Source organism: Mesocricetus auratus, unplaced genomic scaffold (assembly GCF_017639785.1).
Source record: "Mesocricetus auratus isolate SY011 unplaced genomic scaffold, BCM_Maur_2.0 Super-Scaffold_100026, whole genome shotgun sequence".
NCBI classification, from domain to species: domain Eukaryota; kingdom Metazoa; phylum Chordata; class Mammalia; order Rodentia; family Cricetidae; genus Mesocricetus; species Mesocricetus auratus.
In genome coordinates, this window is record NW_024429207.1 from 6121653 (window position 1) to 6139346 (window position 17694).

Consider the following 17694-nt stretch of genomic DNA (forward strand, 5'->3'; position numbering starts at 1 on the left):
TGGGGGCTGAGTGTGAAAATAGAGGTCTGTGGTGATATAAATACTTACAACATTTTATTTTAAAGAAATAAGGCAGCCATCTCTTTTCTATTTGTTAGAAATGTTTTAGGATGAAAACTCAAGCAGGAACAGTAGTTTTGCAGTCTGAGAATAAAATCCACAGTTAACTTTACACGTAAAGAATAAAAACTCAAATATCCTTCAAAGTTCCCTCTCCCTGTTTCTCCCTCTTTCTCAGTTAGACCTAGTTAAATAAAGATCTTAAGAAAGCTATATAAAACATTACTTCAGACATCTGAATTCTTCTTAAAGACTTAATCCAGTGTTATACAATTTGAAGGCATTTGGTCATTGTGCGCCTTTCAAAAATTCCAGCAGATGAAAATCTTTGTCTTTCAAGTGACAGACTCGATGTGTGTATATATTATTAAACTGGTTTTCTATTATGTGGGCTAAGCAATTTGTGGCTGTCAAGAGTACAAATTTACTAAATAGGAAAAACAACATTTCCCCTTATTTAACCAGCATGCCTGTGTGTGTGAACGAGCTAATGCACTTTCTATAATAGAGTTGCCTTAAAGTTTCTGAATATTTAAAAAAAATTTAAGCCATGGCTTTAGCAATCAGCCCTTTTCATTTCTCAGTAACTGTATATAATGCAATTTCTGTTAAGTACTTGACACACTTAGCTCCTCAAATATCTCATCTTTTTGGTGTGCATGTTTTTTCTTGACTGCAAAGGGGTAGTCTTATATATTATTCTATATACATAATGTTTCGTGTATACAATATCTTTATATATAAAGAAATTTTCGCAAGCCATTGTTGTGTGTGTTTTATGTCCCCACATAGCCACATATAAAATTAAAGAAGATAAAAGAATGTAAAGTTCTACCATTCATAGTGCCTCCTCATTGCAGCTAAATTTAACTTGGTGTACAGTACTTGTGGTTTATAATGACTCTGCTTTTCACTTTGACAAGCGCAAGATGTAACCCCAAATAATCCTCTTTCTCACCCCCAACCCATTCTTTTCTCTTGCCTGGATTCCTCTTGCTGCAATGCAGAAATATGTTCGGTGGACTGCGGCTCACACGGTGTTTGTATGGGAGGCACTTGTCGCTGTGAGGAAGGCTGGACCGGCCCAGCATGCAATCAGAGAGCTTGCCACCCTCGCTGTGCCGAACACGGGACCTGTAAGGATGGCAAGTGTGAATGCAGCCAGGGATGGAATGGAGAGCATTGCACGATTGGTACGCCAACCAAACTTCTCGATGTTTCTCTATTACATTCTTTTCTGTACGTGATAGACAAGCAATCTACCGCTGAGCTCCAATCCTAACCCTTAACATGCTTTTCTCTATCCTCCATTTGCTGCAAAAGAGGTCAAATTCTTGGCTGGTTTTTAACTTAGGAGATGCATAGAGACCCTTTCAAATCCTGCTTTGCTCTTCCGTGCTGTTAGAGAGGCCTCAGTTTGTTCAAGTGAAGATGCGTTTGGCCTTCTTCTGCCACCTTCAAACTATTTTTTGTAATTTTCTTATATATAAAGAAGAGTTTTGTTTTCAATTACTGTCTACATTTTACAGCATTAATTCATTTCTTGTTAGAGAAATTCACCTGAAAGTGAGATATAAGAATTAGCATTTGTTGCTTAGTACAATGGCCACAAAAAAAAAAATGGACTCACAGAAAGAAATTTCATTTTTGTTTATAAGCCATACATTTTGGTCAGTTGTGATGCACTTATACACAGCACTCACAAAGTACTCGCCCTGACTACCATGGCGTTGCTTCCTCATAAATTCTGGCTGCTAGTGTTCTATATTGATATTGCACCTCTTAATAACAACCATACTATCTACTTCACATAGCTTTTTTTCCCAAATCTGTGGACTTGCTGATGTCTAGAATCACCTGTCTTAGTCTTTTGGTATGGTGAGTTTCTACCAAGTAAGTTTGATGATTTTTTTCCCATTACACTGTGACCTCACTAGAAGTAAAATAAAATAAGCCCAAGTGTAGCTGTTCTTTTAGGCCCCACACATCTTCATACATGGTGATGTTCATCAATACTTGTAGATTGAATAAAATATCAACCAGATCTTTCAAACCAAAAATGGTTTTTGTAAAAGAAAAAGGGGGCATGATAGAGGGTTGTACCTCACCAACATTTAACGTGGTTTCAAAAGTTTCTAGAACAAATAAAATACCATCTTTTCAACATGCGCAATATTCCCTTACCATTCAAGTTACAGAATTAAAATGCTCAGCTAATAAAGTGCATTAAAACTGTAAGGGAAGTCATAAATCCCTACCTCACTTCATTAAAAGTATCCATCATTGATTATGATTGACAGGCTGACAAAAAATTCAGAAGGTAAGGCACCATGTTTTCTGAAATAGTTTGTGATCATAGGTAAAATTTGATGAAACTATTTGGGAGTGTGTCAGTAATTTAAACAATGTATTCTTCCAGTGTGTCTGTATGATGTATTTTTTTTCTGCTTACAGGAGTTGGGTAGCAAGAAATTCCATCATGGGAAAACTGAAATCTCGCATGTGTTCTAAGAGTGTCATAATCCCTTCACCCCACCCCACAATTAAAAGTCAATCTCTTTTTTTTAGTTGGCACAATTCTGTCTTTACCAACTTTATAGAAGGTTCTTTGCAATGTTGTTGGCATCCCTGAAGTCCGTTTCAAGGGTCCCACCACACTCCTGTGTTTGGTGATCTTCTGTGAAGACTCTAGGACTCAGAGGCGACTGTAGTTTATGGAGATCAGAAAGAGGGAGAGATGTAACAGAGTCTGTTAACTGTGTTGCTTTATACTCCAGTACAGAAAATAAGGCACCTGCTTGTGTGAATGTTTTAAAATATGTGGAACCCCTTTAGGCCTGAGGCTATAGCTCAGTGGTAAAATGTCTGCCCAGCATACACAAGGCCCTGGGTTCAATTCTCAGCGCCACCAAAACGAAAGGCATAGAGACCCTTTCAAATCCTGCTTTGCTCTTCCGTGCTGTTAGAGTGACCCCAGTTTTTTCAAGTGAAGATGCGGTTGGCCTTCTTTTGTCTGCTTACTACCTGTGTGTGTCACAAAAAAAAACCCAAGGGCCATTTGTGAGCTGCGGGTGAAGCAACCAGGAAAACAGTGGAGAGCTTTCTCGTTTGGGACAATTACCAGTCTGTGCAGGTCCTCTCAAGTCAAGCATACATCTGGCTGAAAGAAACATCAACTTAGGAGAGACTACTCATAAATCAGCGGGATTTTCTTTTCCTTTCTCCATATCGTGTGTCATTTCATAGAATACAGACAGGGGGGTTAATTGAAAGAGAGTAGAGGAGAAATGAAACAGTTAGAAGCCAGCACACGTTCTCAACGGAAAACAAAAGAGTATTCATTAGTCATCCTACTGTCTTCATAAACTCAGGTCATGCTTTCACAAAACCATGGGCATGTTGATAGTAAAACAGTTAGGAATTCAGCGTGCTCACCGGACGCTTGCTCTTACCTGGGGGAGGGTGGTGCCATCCTGATATTTTTATTAGCATACTCATATTTCCCTCTTGTTACAAATCACAAATCCAGTAAATTAGGTGTGTTCATCCACGGGACTTGTGCCAAGTCTTCCTTTCTTGGGTTACGCTTGGACTAGTGATGCATGCAGATGGAAGCCATGGGAGACTGATCTTCAGCAATGTTGTGATTAAAAGAGACATCTCTCTCCGCCTCCGTGGAAGGCACTTAAGATTGTTACGCTCTTTTATGAATAAAGAAACAAAGGGAGTTTTAATGAAAGAGCCGCCCCGTCTAGGCAGCAGTACTCGCCACTAATGTGATTTGACCGCCATAGCGTAGAACATTAGCATAGCTGTGATGTTGCAGTGACATCCCTTTAGGCTGTGGTTCACCCGTGGGTGAAAGGGTTATCTTACAGATGTGCCTGCATTTACTTTTCATGAGATAGGAAGTGTGTGAGGATACTGTAGAGAACCCCTGTGAAATGGACTTCAATATCTCTCAAATAATAGTTGACATAGTTTGAGTATCGTGTAGCTATCCCTGTATTCAAGAAGACCAAACAGTTCTATACTGTGAGAGTTGGGGCAAGTCAAGTTTAGAACTTGTGTCTGATAGTTCAAATCTGTGAACTATGAGATGCTAGTGAGTTATGACCAGATTGAATGAGTTCCTGTCCCATTGTTTAGCTGAATTCAGAACTTACAAACACGTGAAGGCAACCAGGTTGATTCAGTTCAATTTCCCAGCAAAAGGAGGGACAGCTGTATGTGGTTGACCTGCACCATGGCTTAACTGGCCATAAACACAATGCAAATACTGCCTCAGCGTCTGCTGAGATGTTGTTCATAAGCAGAGTGCAAAATCAACTGAAGTGAGAAGTCCTAATTTGCCTTGTTTTGAGTATTTGTTAATCTATCACTTCCACAGGGATCTTTCATTTTAGCTTTTATTGAAAAGCATTTCCCCTGTGTTATTCTGAGCGCATTTGAGACTAGAGATAAGATGGAGAGGCCATAGGGAGGCTGACTAACATTTGATTGTGCCCCGCCATGGAGAGTGGTCACAAAGGACAAGAGTTCTGCGAGCTCTTTGGCTGGATGAGTTCCTTCTCCAACTGATCAGTATTTTCCGTTTCTCTGGGGAACCACAAAGGAGAAAATGGGCTTATATTAGTGACAGTGAAGAGCCATGGGTCAGAGAACATACTTAAATCCTTGAATAAGGTCCCTCTGTTCCAGTAAACCTTAACAGTCCCAGCATTCTGTAGCTGTGGTGTAAGGGATTGGAGATTCTGCCTCCTCTTTTGTGGTAAAACTTGGGTATTCGTTTTAGAAGGGGCCTTGTTTTTAACTTCTTTCCATTCCATCCGCTGGCCCACAGGATTAAGTCTCGTGGATCCTTGCCCTATCTGAAGGACCCTCGGGGTCATTTGCAGTTCTAGAATGTCTTACTCATTGATGATCTCTACTGACAATGCAAAGGTAGTAGACATAGCACAATGTTCCCCTGCTGCCTCGATGTCCTTTTGCCTTTTCATTTTGCCATGGAAAGAAGGAAGCATCACTTTTTAAGAAGTCCTATTTGTAGATATCACCTGCCCCATCACTTTTTACTTGTAAATTAATTTCAGTGCCCAAGAAGCATCATCGAACAGCTACTTTGTGATACATATTGAGTACCATTCCATTTAAAGGGCTATTTAGCTTTTTTTAATACACAGGCTTTGAATTTCTCAAAGATAGGTCTTTAAGTCATTTCTGTGATTTGGCATGACTTGTGTCTTAACTGTTCTTAGCTTCAGTTGGAGTCGTTCTAATGGAAAGTGATAGTAATAATTGATATTTATGTGAGATTTAAAAGTACAGCATTCTGATTTCTGAGAGCCTGAGGACTTGTGTCCTTGCTGAACTTTTAAGTGACCTTGAGCAATTCATTTACACTCTCTACATGTGTTCTCTTGTGCAGATTGAGAATGTTACATACACCACAGGTTTGTTTGAATTAAATGAAATGCTATCCTATGAATTATAGCACTTAATCAAGTGCCTATGAAGAGAGTTCAATAGCTTTGAGTTTTGGTTTTCTTAATAAGTATGAATGAGACAAACTGCAGCCCAAACTATGGTTTAGGTGTTGTCATTTAAAAAGCAAAACAAAGGTGAAACCATCAAGGTCTGGTACAAACCTCTAATCTCAGCACTCAGGAGACTGATACAGGAGGACCACAAGTTCAAGCCCATCCCAGGTACATAGCAGGATGCTGACATAAAATGCACAATTAAAACAACAAAACAAAAAACTGCCAAGGGCATTTACTTAAAGAGTGCATAGAATACATATGTCAGGGCAGATATTTTAACAAGAGCCTGTGGGGGTTTAGAGAGTTGTTTTTGAAAATCATAATATAAGAAAAAAGATAGGGGTATAGTATGGTATTTTTCTTCCAGTCGTGTCTCAACTACAGAGTTGTTTATTGAACGACATTGATTTTTCATGTACTTTGAAGCAATTCAAATGGAAATTTGACCTAGGGGAAATACTAATTCCTTAAAGCTACAAAAGACTGGCTATTTGTTTTTATTCTAATTCCTTAGTATGTTGGGAAACAAGATCATTAATGATCACAGAGATGTGCTGACTGCTCAGACAAAACTCAGACATACTGTACTGCACAAACTTCCATGAAGCATCGAGTTTGCTCTTGGCTTTGGAACGCTGAATACTAGAAATGGAAAATTTGATGTAACGGCTGGGGAGTGACCTACTAAACAGTATGAGAAAGAGAATGATCAAAACCTTTGCCAATGTGGCCAGCATAGGTTGCTTTGATTGTTTGTTTGTTTTGGGGGTTTTGTTGTTGTTTATCAAGACAGGGTTTTTTCTTTGTAGCCTGTGTAGCTTTGGAGCCTGTCCTGGAACTAGCTCTTGTAGACCAGGCTGGCCTTGTACTCACAGAGATCTGCCTGCGACTGCCTCCCAAGTGCTGGGATTAAAGGTGTGTGCCACCACCGCCCAATTTCCAATTCTTATCTCACACAATAGTGTAAGAGCAATTTTTTTTTTGGCCAAATGAAAGACTTGAGTGACAATTTAGAAAAATAAGGACTTATAAGTGCTTTCTTTACGTTGTAAATTTAGTAGTTTTCTAACTCCCATTTTTTTTGTAATGTTTCCCAAATTTGGAATTCATATAGTAAGACTGCATGGAATTTTTAAAGTGTTCTTTCGTTCAAATGCTATTTATAATCATCCTGTCCTCTCCCAACCCCCCCAAACAATTGGGTTAAGTTACTGCTACACAGCTGAATGTCACTCCCTGGAAACAGTTTACAAATTACCTAAAACTTCTGTCTCTTTTGAATTCCTATCCAGCACACTTTCCCTTGTGCACAGCAACACTGGCACAGCTGTAGGACCCTCCGACAATTCCACTGAGGAAAAAAATGAGCTAGGCGATTCATTGAGTTTAGATGGCATGAGATACACTTATGGGGTGTGAAATCATTTCTGTCTGTGTTTGTTACTGGAAATATTCTCAATGCTCAGAAATATCCCTGACCTCCACTAACTTACCTAGAGCCGTATACTATCATGATCAGAGAGTGTATGAAGATATCTCATGTCCTGAGGAGCCTGCAGCAGACAGAAATAAGTGTTGTAGGAGAAATAAGGCTTGGCAAATATGCAAATAGAATTCTTTGTTGTTACTGTTTTTTCAAGACAGGGTTTTTCTGTATTGCTTTGGAGCCTGTCTGGAACTCGCTCTGTAGGTCAGGCTGACTTCCAGCTCACAGAGATCCACCTGCCTCTGCCTCTTGAGTGCTGGGATTAAAGGCATGTGCCACCAACGCCCGGTGCAAATAGAATTCTTATCATCTTACAGATATAAATCCCTTTAAGTAATTTCCCCTGATCAGAATATATTAAACAGCCGGGTGTGGTGTCACACACCTTTAGTCCCAGCACTAATCCCTGCACAGAGGCAGGTGATCTCTGAGTTCAAGGCGAGACTTGTCTATACAGTGACAGCCAGAGCTACACAAAGAAACCCTGTCCTAAAAAAGAGAGACATGTTGGGTAATAGGACTTATATAATTTCATATGTGTTGTAACATTGTTAGATAGTCATTTGCTCTTGAGGATTTTATCATAAAATTTGTCTATTGATGGTGAAGTCTCGTGTATTAAGACGGCAGGTGTATCACTCAGTCATCAGAGCCCATTCAAAAAGGTTTCCTGTTTATATGATCTGACATGGGCAAATATAACAAAAAAATTGCAAAAACACTTAAAGGAAGACATAAAGCAGGTTAACCAGTGTCATCGATTTACAGTATGCCAGACCAGCTTCTTACACAATAGAAAGTTCTGAGATCTGTACATAGTGCTAAAAACTTACACAATACTCCCAATAACAAATCTGGGAGCCAAATGAAAGTTTTCGAATCAATAATGAAAAGCATGTTATACTTCGCATTGAGTGAAGATGAAATTATCTTGCTCAACTGTATAGAAACGTTACAAAATCATTGTCATTTTAAGGAGGCAAGCTAAGCATCATCCCATTATAATAGAAAAAATGGCTGTCAGTGACATGGTAGGCATTTAGTAAACATTGTGTTCCTTTTCTGATATTTGTGCTAGTCATCAACTTAGAAATTTTCAGCTTTGTGGTTTTTATTTTCTTGTTCCGAATAATTCTTGACTTGTGTACAGCAAGTATCATCAGCCGTGATGTTGCTTTTCTTAAGGAGGGTCACCTCCCAAGTTACAAAAGTTTCAATCACCCCCTCAAAAAAAATGTCTACCCGGCCCCCTCTATATCATGTGGCATGGCAAGAAGTTACAGAGGTCTCCTGGCCTCTGTTTCCTCAGCTGTAAAATGGGAATGAAAATAATTTCCTCCTTCCTGGATTTGCTGAGAGTATTGCATGCATTAAAACTACAGTAGGCACTGTCCCGGCACCGAGTAAACACCCCCACGGAGGTGCCTTGTCATTACCGCTGTTACTGGAACCCTTGGACTGACATCAGTGACAAACTGGATGAGACTAACGCTTTCTCCCTGAGTCGTCATCTTGTCCCTACTCATTCTCTCTAAGAAACAGGAATGATGCCTACAAGAATTAATCGCTTCTCTTCTCGGACCACTGACAGTAAAGCCAGTGTTTCGGTGATCTGCCCTCCATGGTGCAGAACAAATCGTCATGGAGCCATTAGGTATGGAGTGGTTTGGGAGGACATTGTCTTAAGTCTTCTAGGCAGCGGAAAGTCAGACAGGCTGAAAACCCTTCCATGAAGTGTATGTCATGAGAACTTGTTGAGGGGCGTCCTACTCTGCAGTCTCAACAGTGCTAAGTTGATAAAAATGTTGGATATGAGTAGGAGATACTGTTTCCCCGGGGGGGAATGGACGAAAGCCCCATTTCAAGCTCACTTCTGGAAACCAACCTGGTTTTCTGATGTCTGATCTCTTCTATTGAGATGACCGGAGAGTCCATCTGGGGCCTCTCCCATATTAGCTTTCTCGTTTGAGTTCTAACTTATTCAGTGAAAAGTTTTATATACACTACAGTATCCTCCATAAACACCTTCAGAATTGATATGTTCTCAAGTGAGGTCATTCAGTCTCTGCCATAAGTGAAAGCCTGCTTTCTCTGAGCTCCCCAGGAGATGGGTGCCCCCTTTGATTAGAATGGCAATGCTCTCTTTACTCCAGCTTGGTGCACCAGAGGTGGTGGTGGTGGTGGTGTTGCTGTTGGTGTTGTTTTGTTTTGTTTTAACCACCCGGCCTGTTTCACTTCTGAGAAGAAGGGAAGGAATTCTGGGTGTCTCTCTGTTGTCTATGCAGTCAGAGCTGTCTATTTTGATGTGGTTTATTTGACCTTTGAGTGCTTCTCCCTCCCTTGTGAATTCTTAGTATTAGTTTGATTTTTTTTTGCAATACTAATTTCATCACAAAAGGATATGAAATTATGGGTTCATCTCAGTGATAGCCAGGGTAGTGAGCAATGTCGGAGCCGTGCTTTTCTGCCATTGTCTCTTACTTACTGGTCTATAACCTGGTGAGTGAGAGAGCAGTCAGCTAACAAAAACTGATTTAGTGGTTCTTGATTAAGTGGAAGCTTGATTAAATTGGACTTTGTGTTTCTGACATGGTTTAGTCTGAAGTACTGCATGTCAAAGCCTTTGAGTCACTCGATTTCTGCTTTTATAATCCATGCCCATGAAGCATCAATGGTGTAATAAATTTGCACTCTACTATGAAGTTTTTGTGAAGAGCATTATAATGTTAACTCCATAGTATCTCTTCCTGGTCTTCTGTATCCTCCTAGACTTCTATGCATGATGTACGCATGATGATGTAAGGTAATGGTTAAATTATACCCCATATCATATCATTGAAACCCTCAGAAAAGCTTGCATCAGAATTTCCATTTCCTTTGCACCCAGCTTGCTTTAGCATTGGTAAAAATCACCTTCCAATGGGCTGCCTTGGCAGGTGTTCTCCAGTCATGGGGAGAGCTTATCTCTTAGGAGATAAGGATGGGGTACAATGTGAGCATAGTCAGTGTTTGCTGTTGGAGTCTCCTTGTCTTCGGCCCAGTCTCACTGTTTTCTGTCCCATCCTTGGTTCTGTGATTTCTCAGGAGGCAGCCGTGTCACCGGCATCAGAATGCTATCAAACAGTAACAGTGCCGCTGAGAGGCGCATCCCTTCACGTGGTGCCTTCGTGACAGGTGTATCGCTCAGGGAACTATCAATGTGCAAAAAGGAACAATGTTTAGAACATCTGGAAGTCAATTGTGAATATCAGTGATTATCCTGGGGGTGAACACAACTAGTATTAACAGACGTTTTTTTCCCAAGCTGGTGATTTACACATTGCCTGTAAGGACAGAACCTTCGAAGTCTTTCAAAGAAATCTTTCTTGCCTAATTTCCTGGCTGTGGTATGATAGACAAATTCTATCTTGTCCTGAGAGGTTGTGTTCAGATTCCTCTAAAGTCTACCTCCTCTTAGAACTTGGATCCCAAAGTGGTGCCTAAGTTAAGCTTTTCCTACCCAACTTACTGGAAGGTATCCTAGCTTCAGAAACATCAGCTTTCAGATAAAATAAAGGCTTAAAGCCCCTGAGACTTTTCTCAAGTGGGAGCAGCACAGAAGAAAATGCCAGTGATTCATGTTGCCCTGTGATCACTTGGGTTTCATGAAGTGTGTCTCCTTTCTTAGATCTGAAAGTGGTATTCCTTCTTTCCTTGCTGTCTTCTATTTCCCACCAGAAACTTCCTGGTTTCCTAGCTAGTTTTAGTTGGGACTCAAATAACTCTGCATAGGTGAACTAGATGTTGGGGAAAGCAACTTATAAATCATAATCCCCAAGGATTTGAGGAGGGAGTGCTGCTAGAGTTTGAACTCAAGATTTAACCCATGCCAAGCAGGTTCTGTACCTACTCTATCTCAAGCTCCACACCCAGCCCTTGAGCTGGGCAGTGGTGCCGCAAGCCTTGATCCCAACACTGGAGAGGCAGAGGCAGATGGGTATCTGAGTTTGAAGATGGCCATGGCTACACAGAGAATCCCTGTCTAAGAATTTTTTTAATTGTTTTAATCCAGTGACTTGAATGAACATGTTATATACCAGACTTTTAAAATACAAACACACCCTTGTCTAAGATGTCTATTGTTCCTTAAACCACGTTCTCATCTTAAGTCAGTTTGTTTTATGTGTTTTTTGAAAGATGCTGTCTGGTGGAGGAGACCAGGGAGCTTCCATTCCACCCCCTGCAGACTTAATAATTTAAGACTATAATAGAAATAAGACGGCAAGAGGCAGATTAACAGGGCATTTCAGTTCTGTCATAGGAACAAACTGACAATAGATTAACAGGAAAATAACATGTAAATATATTGTTGTGCAAGTGCATGAAAGTAACACGTAGTATGAAAGACAAGGGTCAGTTCAGGTATAAAAAGCTGCAGAAAGACATGGAGTTTGTGGGGGAAAGTAACAACAAGATAGATTTGGTGCCTGGAGGCTCCCGAGAGGTGCAAGCCATAATAATGGGTGATAGGAAATACACAGGGTCTGCAGTTACACTTCCTAAAATGGCTGCCTATGACGGAGCCTCTCTGGGCAGGTGTCAGACCTGTGGTATCCTTTTGCTGAAAATCAATCTTGTTTACTGTTTGTGTCATCCAGGCCGTGCTACTCCTCCAGAAGAGAGGTAGGTCAAGAAGCTTCAGAGGCATCCCCTCCCCCACCCATAATGGGGAGGCAGCTAGGAGGAGGTTCTAGGGGCCTTGTTCACCCTCAGTTCAAAGCACTCAACATGCAAAGCGGCGTACTCCTAACATGGAACAAAAGCCTAGCGAGTGGCATGTGCTGTCTGTCACATTGTTCTATCACAAATTTGCCATTTGGTCCGGGACAAACACACTGGAACATCTTTGTCGGTTTGGAACACCTTGTTGGTTTACATCTGCAGAATCATTTCAGCTCTTGATTACCAACAAAAGTTAGCATCCGGGTGTTTTTAAGACTCGGTTAACTGGATATGCGATTGAACAAGAAATAAAAATGGAAATAGTCTCTTCAGTTTTTGCCAAGTTCATCGGAAGCCTTTCTGTTGAAAAGTTAAGATCTGTGGCATTTGGGAGAGAAACCAGGTGAAAAATATTGTTTCCAACTAATTCAGGGTTCCAGCCACAAAGGGAAAGGGTACGAAATTGCTACATCTCCCCCAAACCCTCCCTAGGTAACAGCTAAGGGGGTCCTGGTTTGAATTTTAAGTGATTTTTTTTTCATATGTGCTGAGATTGACACTATCCTAAGGAAGTCACTAAAAATGAGTTGAGGTGGGGGTGGTGCTGGGAAGATTTGTCATTGAGTAAAGTGCTTGTTGCATAAGCATAGGGACCTGGGTTCAGATCCCCAGCGTCCATGTAAAAAGGTCAGCACTGGGAGGCAGAGATTGGAGTATGCCTGGTGTTTGCTGTCCAGACAATCTAGCCAGTCAGTGACCCCAAGTTTTATTGAGAGACCTTACCTCAAAGATAGATGAATGGGTAGATAGGCAAATGATAGGTAGAGAGAGGGAGATAGATTGATAGATAGATAGATACATAGATACACAGATACATAGATACATAGATAGATAGGTACATAGATAGATACATAGATACATAGATAGATACATAGATACATAGATAGATACATAGATACATAGATAGATACATAGATACATAGATAGATAGGTACATAGATAGATACATAGATACATAGATAGATACATAGATACATAGATAGATAGGTACATAGATAGATACATAGATACATAGATAGATAGGTACATAGATAGATACATAGATACATAGATAGATAATTAGATCACATGCACACTCAGCACACACACAACACAGAGTAAATTTTGATTCACTTTACTGTAAGGGTGAAAGAGTTAAACCACAATTACAAACATCTGCTTAGTCCCCCCACAGTGTTGAGAAGTGTTCTGTCAGTGGCAGAATTTCTCTTTATCACTTTGTGAATCAAGCAAGTTGAAAATCACTTTGTGAATCAAGCAAGTTGAAAACAAGCTTTTATTCTAAAATGGCTTCCTTTTTACGTGTCTGTTTTTGTTACTGTTTGCTTTTACTTTTCTTCTATACAGATTTTTATAAGTTTATTAGTTCTTTGAGAGTTTCATCCACATTTTAATAGTATGCAGCCCCACTGCCCTAACCACCCAAATTTGTGTCCATTTTTTTTTAACCCATCAAGACCAATTTGTGCTGCCCCAATATTCTTAGATGTGTGCTCTTCCGCTGGAGTGTGGTCAACTTTCCAGGGCCTTCACCCTTAGAGAGAACTGTCTCTCCCTCTCTCAGCAGCCAACAGTTTCCAACAGCTCCAGGGTGGGACTTGTGTTCAGCTCCTACTTCTATGCTGGGATCTGGTCTGACTGGAGCTCACACTGGTCTTGTGCTTGCTGTCACAGCCATTGTGACCCCATATGTGTCCAGCTGTAGCCAGAAGACAGTTTCTTCACAGTCGTCCATCACCTCTGACTCTGAGCTCTTTCTGTCCACAAGGATCCCTAGACTTGGGAGGAGGGAGTTGGATATACACATCCCATTTTCTTATTCTCTGCACCTCGGGCAGTTGCAGTCTCTGTCTTGTGCTATCTACTACAAATTAAAGCAGGCCTGGGACAGATGTTCCTTAGACAGGTCATGAGGCCTAGCTAATTTCAAAAGACAAGTTTGCCTCTACTGGTAGTCTGTACAAAAGCAGCGGCTCCCGCACCCTTGCGTGTCTACTGGATTCACAGATAATGGTGTGACTGAAGCCAATTTTTTTCCTATGGTTCTACAGGAGAGGGTCAGTGACCCTCTCCTGTTTGAGTGCCTCTTTAATGAAACAGGAAAACAACTGTCTGATATATGGCTCTCATTTCTGGGCTTTAACAGGCATGTGCCTTGGGTAAATTAAGGAGCAAAGGAGGTCCTTAAATATGAATACATTGCCAGATGCTTTTCCATTAAACTCTGTTGGTTGAATGAAATTAGTAAATAATTATGTTGGTGGGGAACCTACTATCTCCAAATGTGATATAATGTCTTCCTTTAACAACCGAGCTTAATTTTTTTTCCTATACACCAAATTAGTTTTTAGGGCAATCTACATTGCAAATCGACCAATTTGCATTAAAACTATGCCTACTTGTTCTGATTTGTCAACACCTCTTTTTTTTTTTTTTAAGTCTTTAACATTAAGCATGGGCGGGTAAAACCATCTGCTTATGTAGCTCGCCCGAAGCTCCCTCGGTTAGCACATAAGACAGGTTACAGCTGTTTAATTGTTATGGTGCCGAATGATTCCCTTCCTATCCAAAATTAATATTTATATATGCGTGCATAGAAAGCATGTGGTTAAACATAAGTGATCTAATTGTGAATTAATGACAGCAGGTATTCATTCATTAGCCCCCGCTTGAACAATGAGGTATAAAATAGTGCATTTCACATTCCGTCCAGCTCTTGACTTGTTAGATGGGTCCCTGATAAGAGTTAAACCATGCCAGTGAGCCATCCGCTCCCCACTCATTGGTACACAGAAAGGAAAATGGCACCATATAGCTGTCATGAGATGTAAAAAAGAAAACAATCTATGTGGTGTTTTCATAGACTTTAACTCTTTCTGGCACTCCAGTCTCATGCCCTTAGAGCTGTGACCAGTGTCAGCCCAAGACGCACAGTGAAAGTCGAGATTTTCAAGTTCTTACACACGTGTCACCCACACTACTAAAAAACTCGTCTTGGCTGAGAGTGGACTTCCTTTATTCCAAAATGGTGAGACACTAGTTTAAATTTATAGCAGTCTGCTATAAAAGTTAACAATGTATATTCCATCTGCTCAGTACATTTCATAGTGAAAAATAGAAGGAAAAGTCCCAGCAAAGTCACAATATATGGAGAGAGACATACATGTAAAAGAGGGAAGTTAAAGTCCTTGGTTCCCCCCATACAGTTACTGCAAAAGTAAAAAAAAAGAAAAAAAACTTCTAAGTGTATTGTTTGGATACTTATGTGGACACCCAAACTCATTTAGAAAGTGTTAATTTACCTTTCTGAAATGAAATGACTAGTGAAGTCACTACTTCATCTGAAATGCTGAAACACAAATTGATCGGTATGTATCACTAAGCAACAACTATTTTAGTGACAAGAAGAAAACTTTTTCTACACACACACACACACACACACACACACACACACACACACACACACACTGTAATTTTGACCCCCTCAGTCAAAACTCATTCATATAAATAATGTTCCTACCAAAGTAATATACACTGGCCAGGAGTATGAGGGGCCCACCCTAGCATTTGTACTCTAGAACACATTCCATGCAGCGTGCAAAACAAATCATTAGCAGCCCTGAGTTCATCTGTGTAAAGTCTTTCTGGTTTCTTAAAATAAGTTACCTCATGAGTCTGGGTTTCTCAAATATAAACTATGAGTTACTAATGCCTAGTATCTGTTGAATGTATACCATGGGCTGAGAAACAGTACAAAGTGTTCTTCATAGATTGGCTGTTTTATGAGTTAAGCTATTAAGGTGGGCGTTCCCTTCAGGAAGCCACAGTTCAGAGAGCCTCATTTGTAGACCTTCTCTGTGGGTGTACACTAGCATACAGGATAACCCTGTTCCAAATCCACAAGCCATTCCCAAGCTCGTGGTGGCTGAAGCTCTAGTTGCTCATTCATGTTTCTTGTAGAAGTGTTTTTTCCTATAGTAAACTAATAACTATTTGTCATTAAAAAAACTCCTGAATTGCCATAGAAACAGATGAAATAACAGTTATGGCAGTTGGCTCAATAATAAAATGCCATGTTTTTTTATGAATTACTTTTCAGGAAAATTTGAAAGATTTTTTAGGAAGATTTGATCTATATCTCTTAACAGAACTTAGAGTTTGTCAAATAAAGATAGCAAATTTTGAAAAGAAAAAAATTATTTAAAGAACATTAATTTTTATTGGGAAGGATTTGTGGAGGTTAGAAACTACTTATTGAAAGGCATATGTATCTCCTTGCAAAATTAAAGTTTATATCCAGTTTTTATGTCACCTGAAATTATTAGGCTGAATACTGTATACAGACATTGGCCACTGAACAGTTTGCTTGTATAATATTGATAGGTTAGATTTGTCACTAGTGTCCTCTCCTGGGGGATGGGGGAGGCATAAAAAGTTCCTGTGTGCATACCCATGTGTACTTCCTCACCTCTGATACAGGAAAATGGCACTCTTGTTGAGTCATCTTTTAAAGGAGCTATGTGTGTCCTTATACATTTCATGAATAAGCTGTAGTTTGTCTGGGATGAGTGAAGAGGACAGTTCGATTTTTTTTAAATCAGTGTTCTCCTAGATAAAAAGAAAACTGGCATAAGAAAGACCCACTGTGATTTACTCACCTAATTAATATTTTACAAATTTTTCTTTCTTTTTAATTTTTAACATTATTTATTTAGTGTAGCCCAGGATGGCCTCAAACTCTGACTCTGAGCTTCTGAGGGGAGCTGACTTCTCCTGTCTCCAACTGAGTACTGGGTTGCAGACAAACACCACCTCGCCTGTTTATGTGATGCTGCGGACTGAACCCTGGACTTCATACATCTTAGGAAACGCCCTGTCAGCTGAGCTCCATTTCCAGTCCAAATCTTTCTTAAGTATCAAATTTCCCCAGTATACAAAGATAGTGAAATAATGATCCTAGGTAACACACGATCTATTCTGAGCAGATCAATAGGTCATTACTGTACTTTCTTCTGACCAGTATTTTTTTTATTTCATTTAAATTAGAAACAAGTTTGCTTCACATGTCAAACCCTCTCCCTCCCTTCCTCTCCCACTCCCCTTCAACCCTCCCCCCAACCTCTCCTCCAATCCCCACTCCATCCTCCAAGGAGGGTGAGGCCCTTCATGGGGGATCTCGAAAGTCTGTCATATAATCTGGGGCAGGGCCTAGGCCCTCCCCCATATGTCCAGGTGGAGACTGCATCCCTCCATGTGGAATGGACTCCCAAAGTCCATCTGGATGACAGGGCTAAATGCTGACATATTGCCTGAGGCCCCAAAGGATGCTGAGGCCTCCTCACTGACACCCATGTTCAGGGGTTCTGGATCAGTCCCATGCTGGCCTCTCAGTCATCCGTCTGGGGTCTATGGGCTCCCCTTTGTTCAGGTCAACTGTTTCTGTTTCTGTGGGTTTCCCCCGCCAAGTCATAATCTCTTTGCTCATCACCCCTCCCTCTCTGCAGCTGGGTTCCAGGTATTCAGTTCAGTGTTTAGCTGTGGGTGTCTGCCTCTGCTTCCTTCAGCCACTGGATAAAGGCTCTAGGGTGGCATACAAGGAAGTCGTCAATCACGCTATCAGGGAAGGGCATTTAAGGTAGCCTCTCCACTATTGGTTAGATTGCCATCTGGTGTCATCCTTGTAGGTCTCTGGACATCTCACTAGTACCAGATCTCTCTTCAAACCTGTAGTAGCTCCTTCTATTATGGTATCTCTCATCCTGCTCTCCTTTATTCTTCCCCCTACTCAACTATCCTGCTCCCCCATGTCTTCCTCTCCCTTCCTCTTCACCCTGTCTCTTTCTC

At 40.6% G+C, this 17694-nt stretch overlaps 1 protein-coding gene across 8 annotated transcripts in view; it reads left to right on the forward strand.

The window, feature by feature from the left end:
• Positions 1-17694, forward strand: part of Tenm3 (teneurin transmembrane protein 3) — a 1762555-nt gene that overhangs the window by 1657528 nt on the left and 87333 nt on the right. For all 8 annotated transcript variants that reach the window (XM_040731875.1, XM_040731879.1, XM_040731877.1 and 5 more), the window contains one exon: positions 1068-1253. In XM_040731875.1, coding sequence (XP_040587809.1) covers positions 1068-1253 — 186 coding nt within the window. The remainder of the gene's footprint in view (positions 1-1067; positions 1254-17694) is intronic.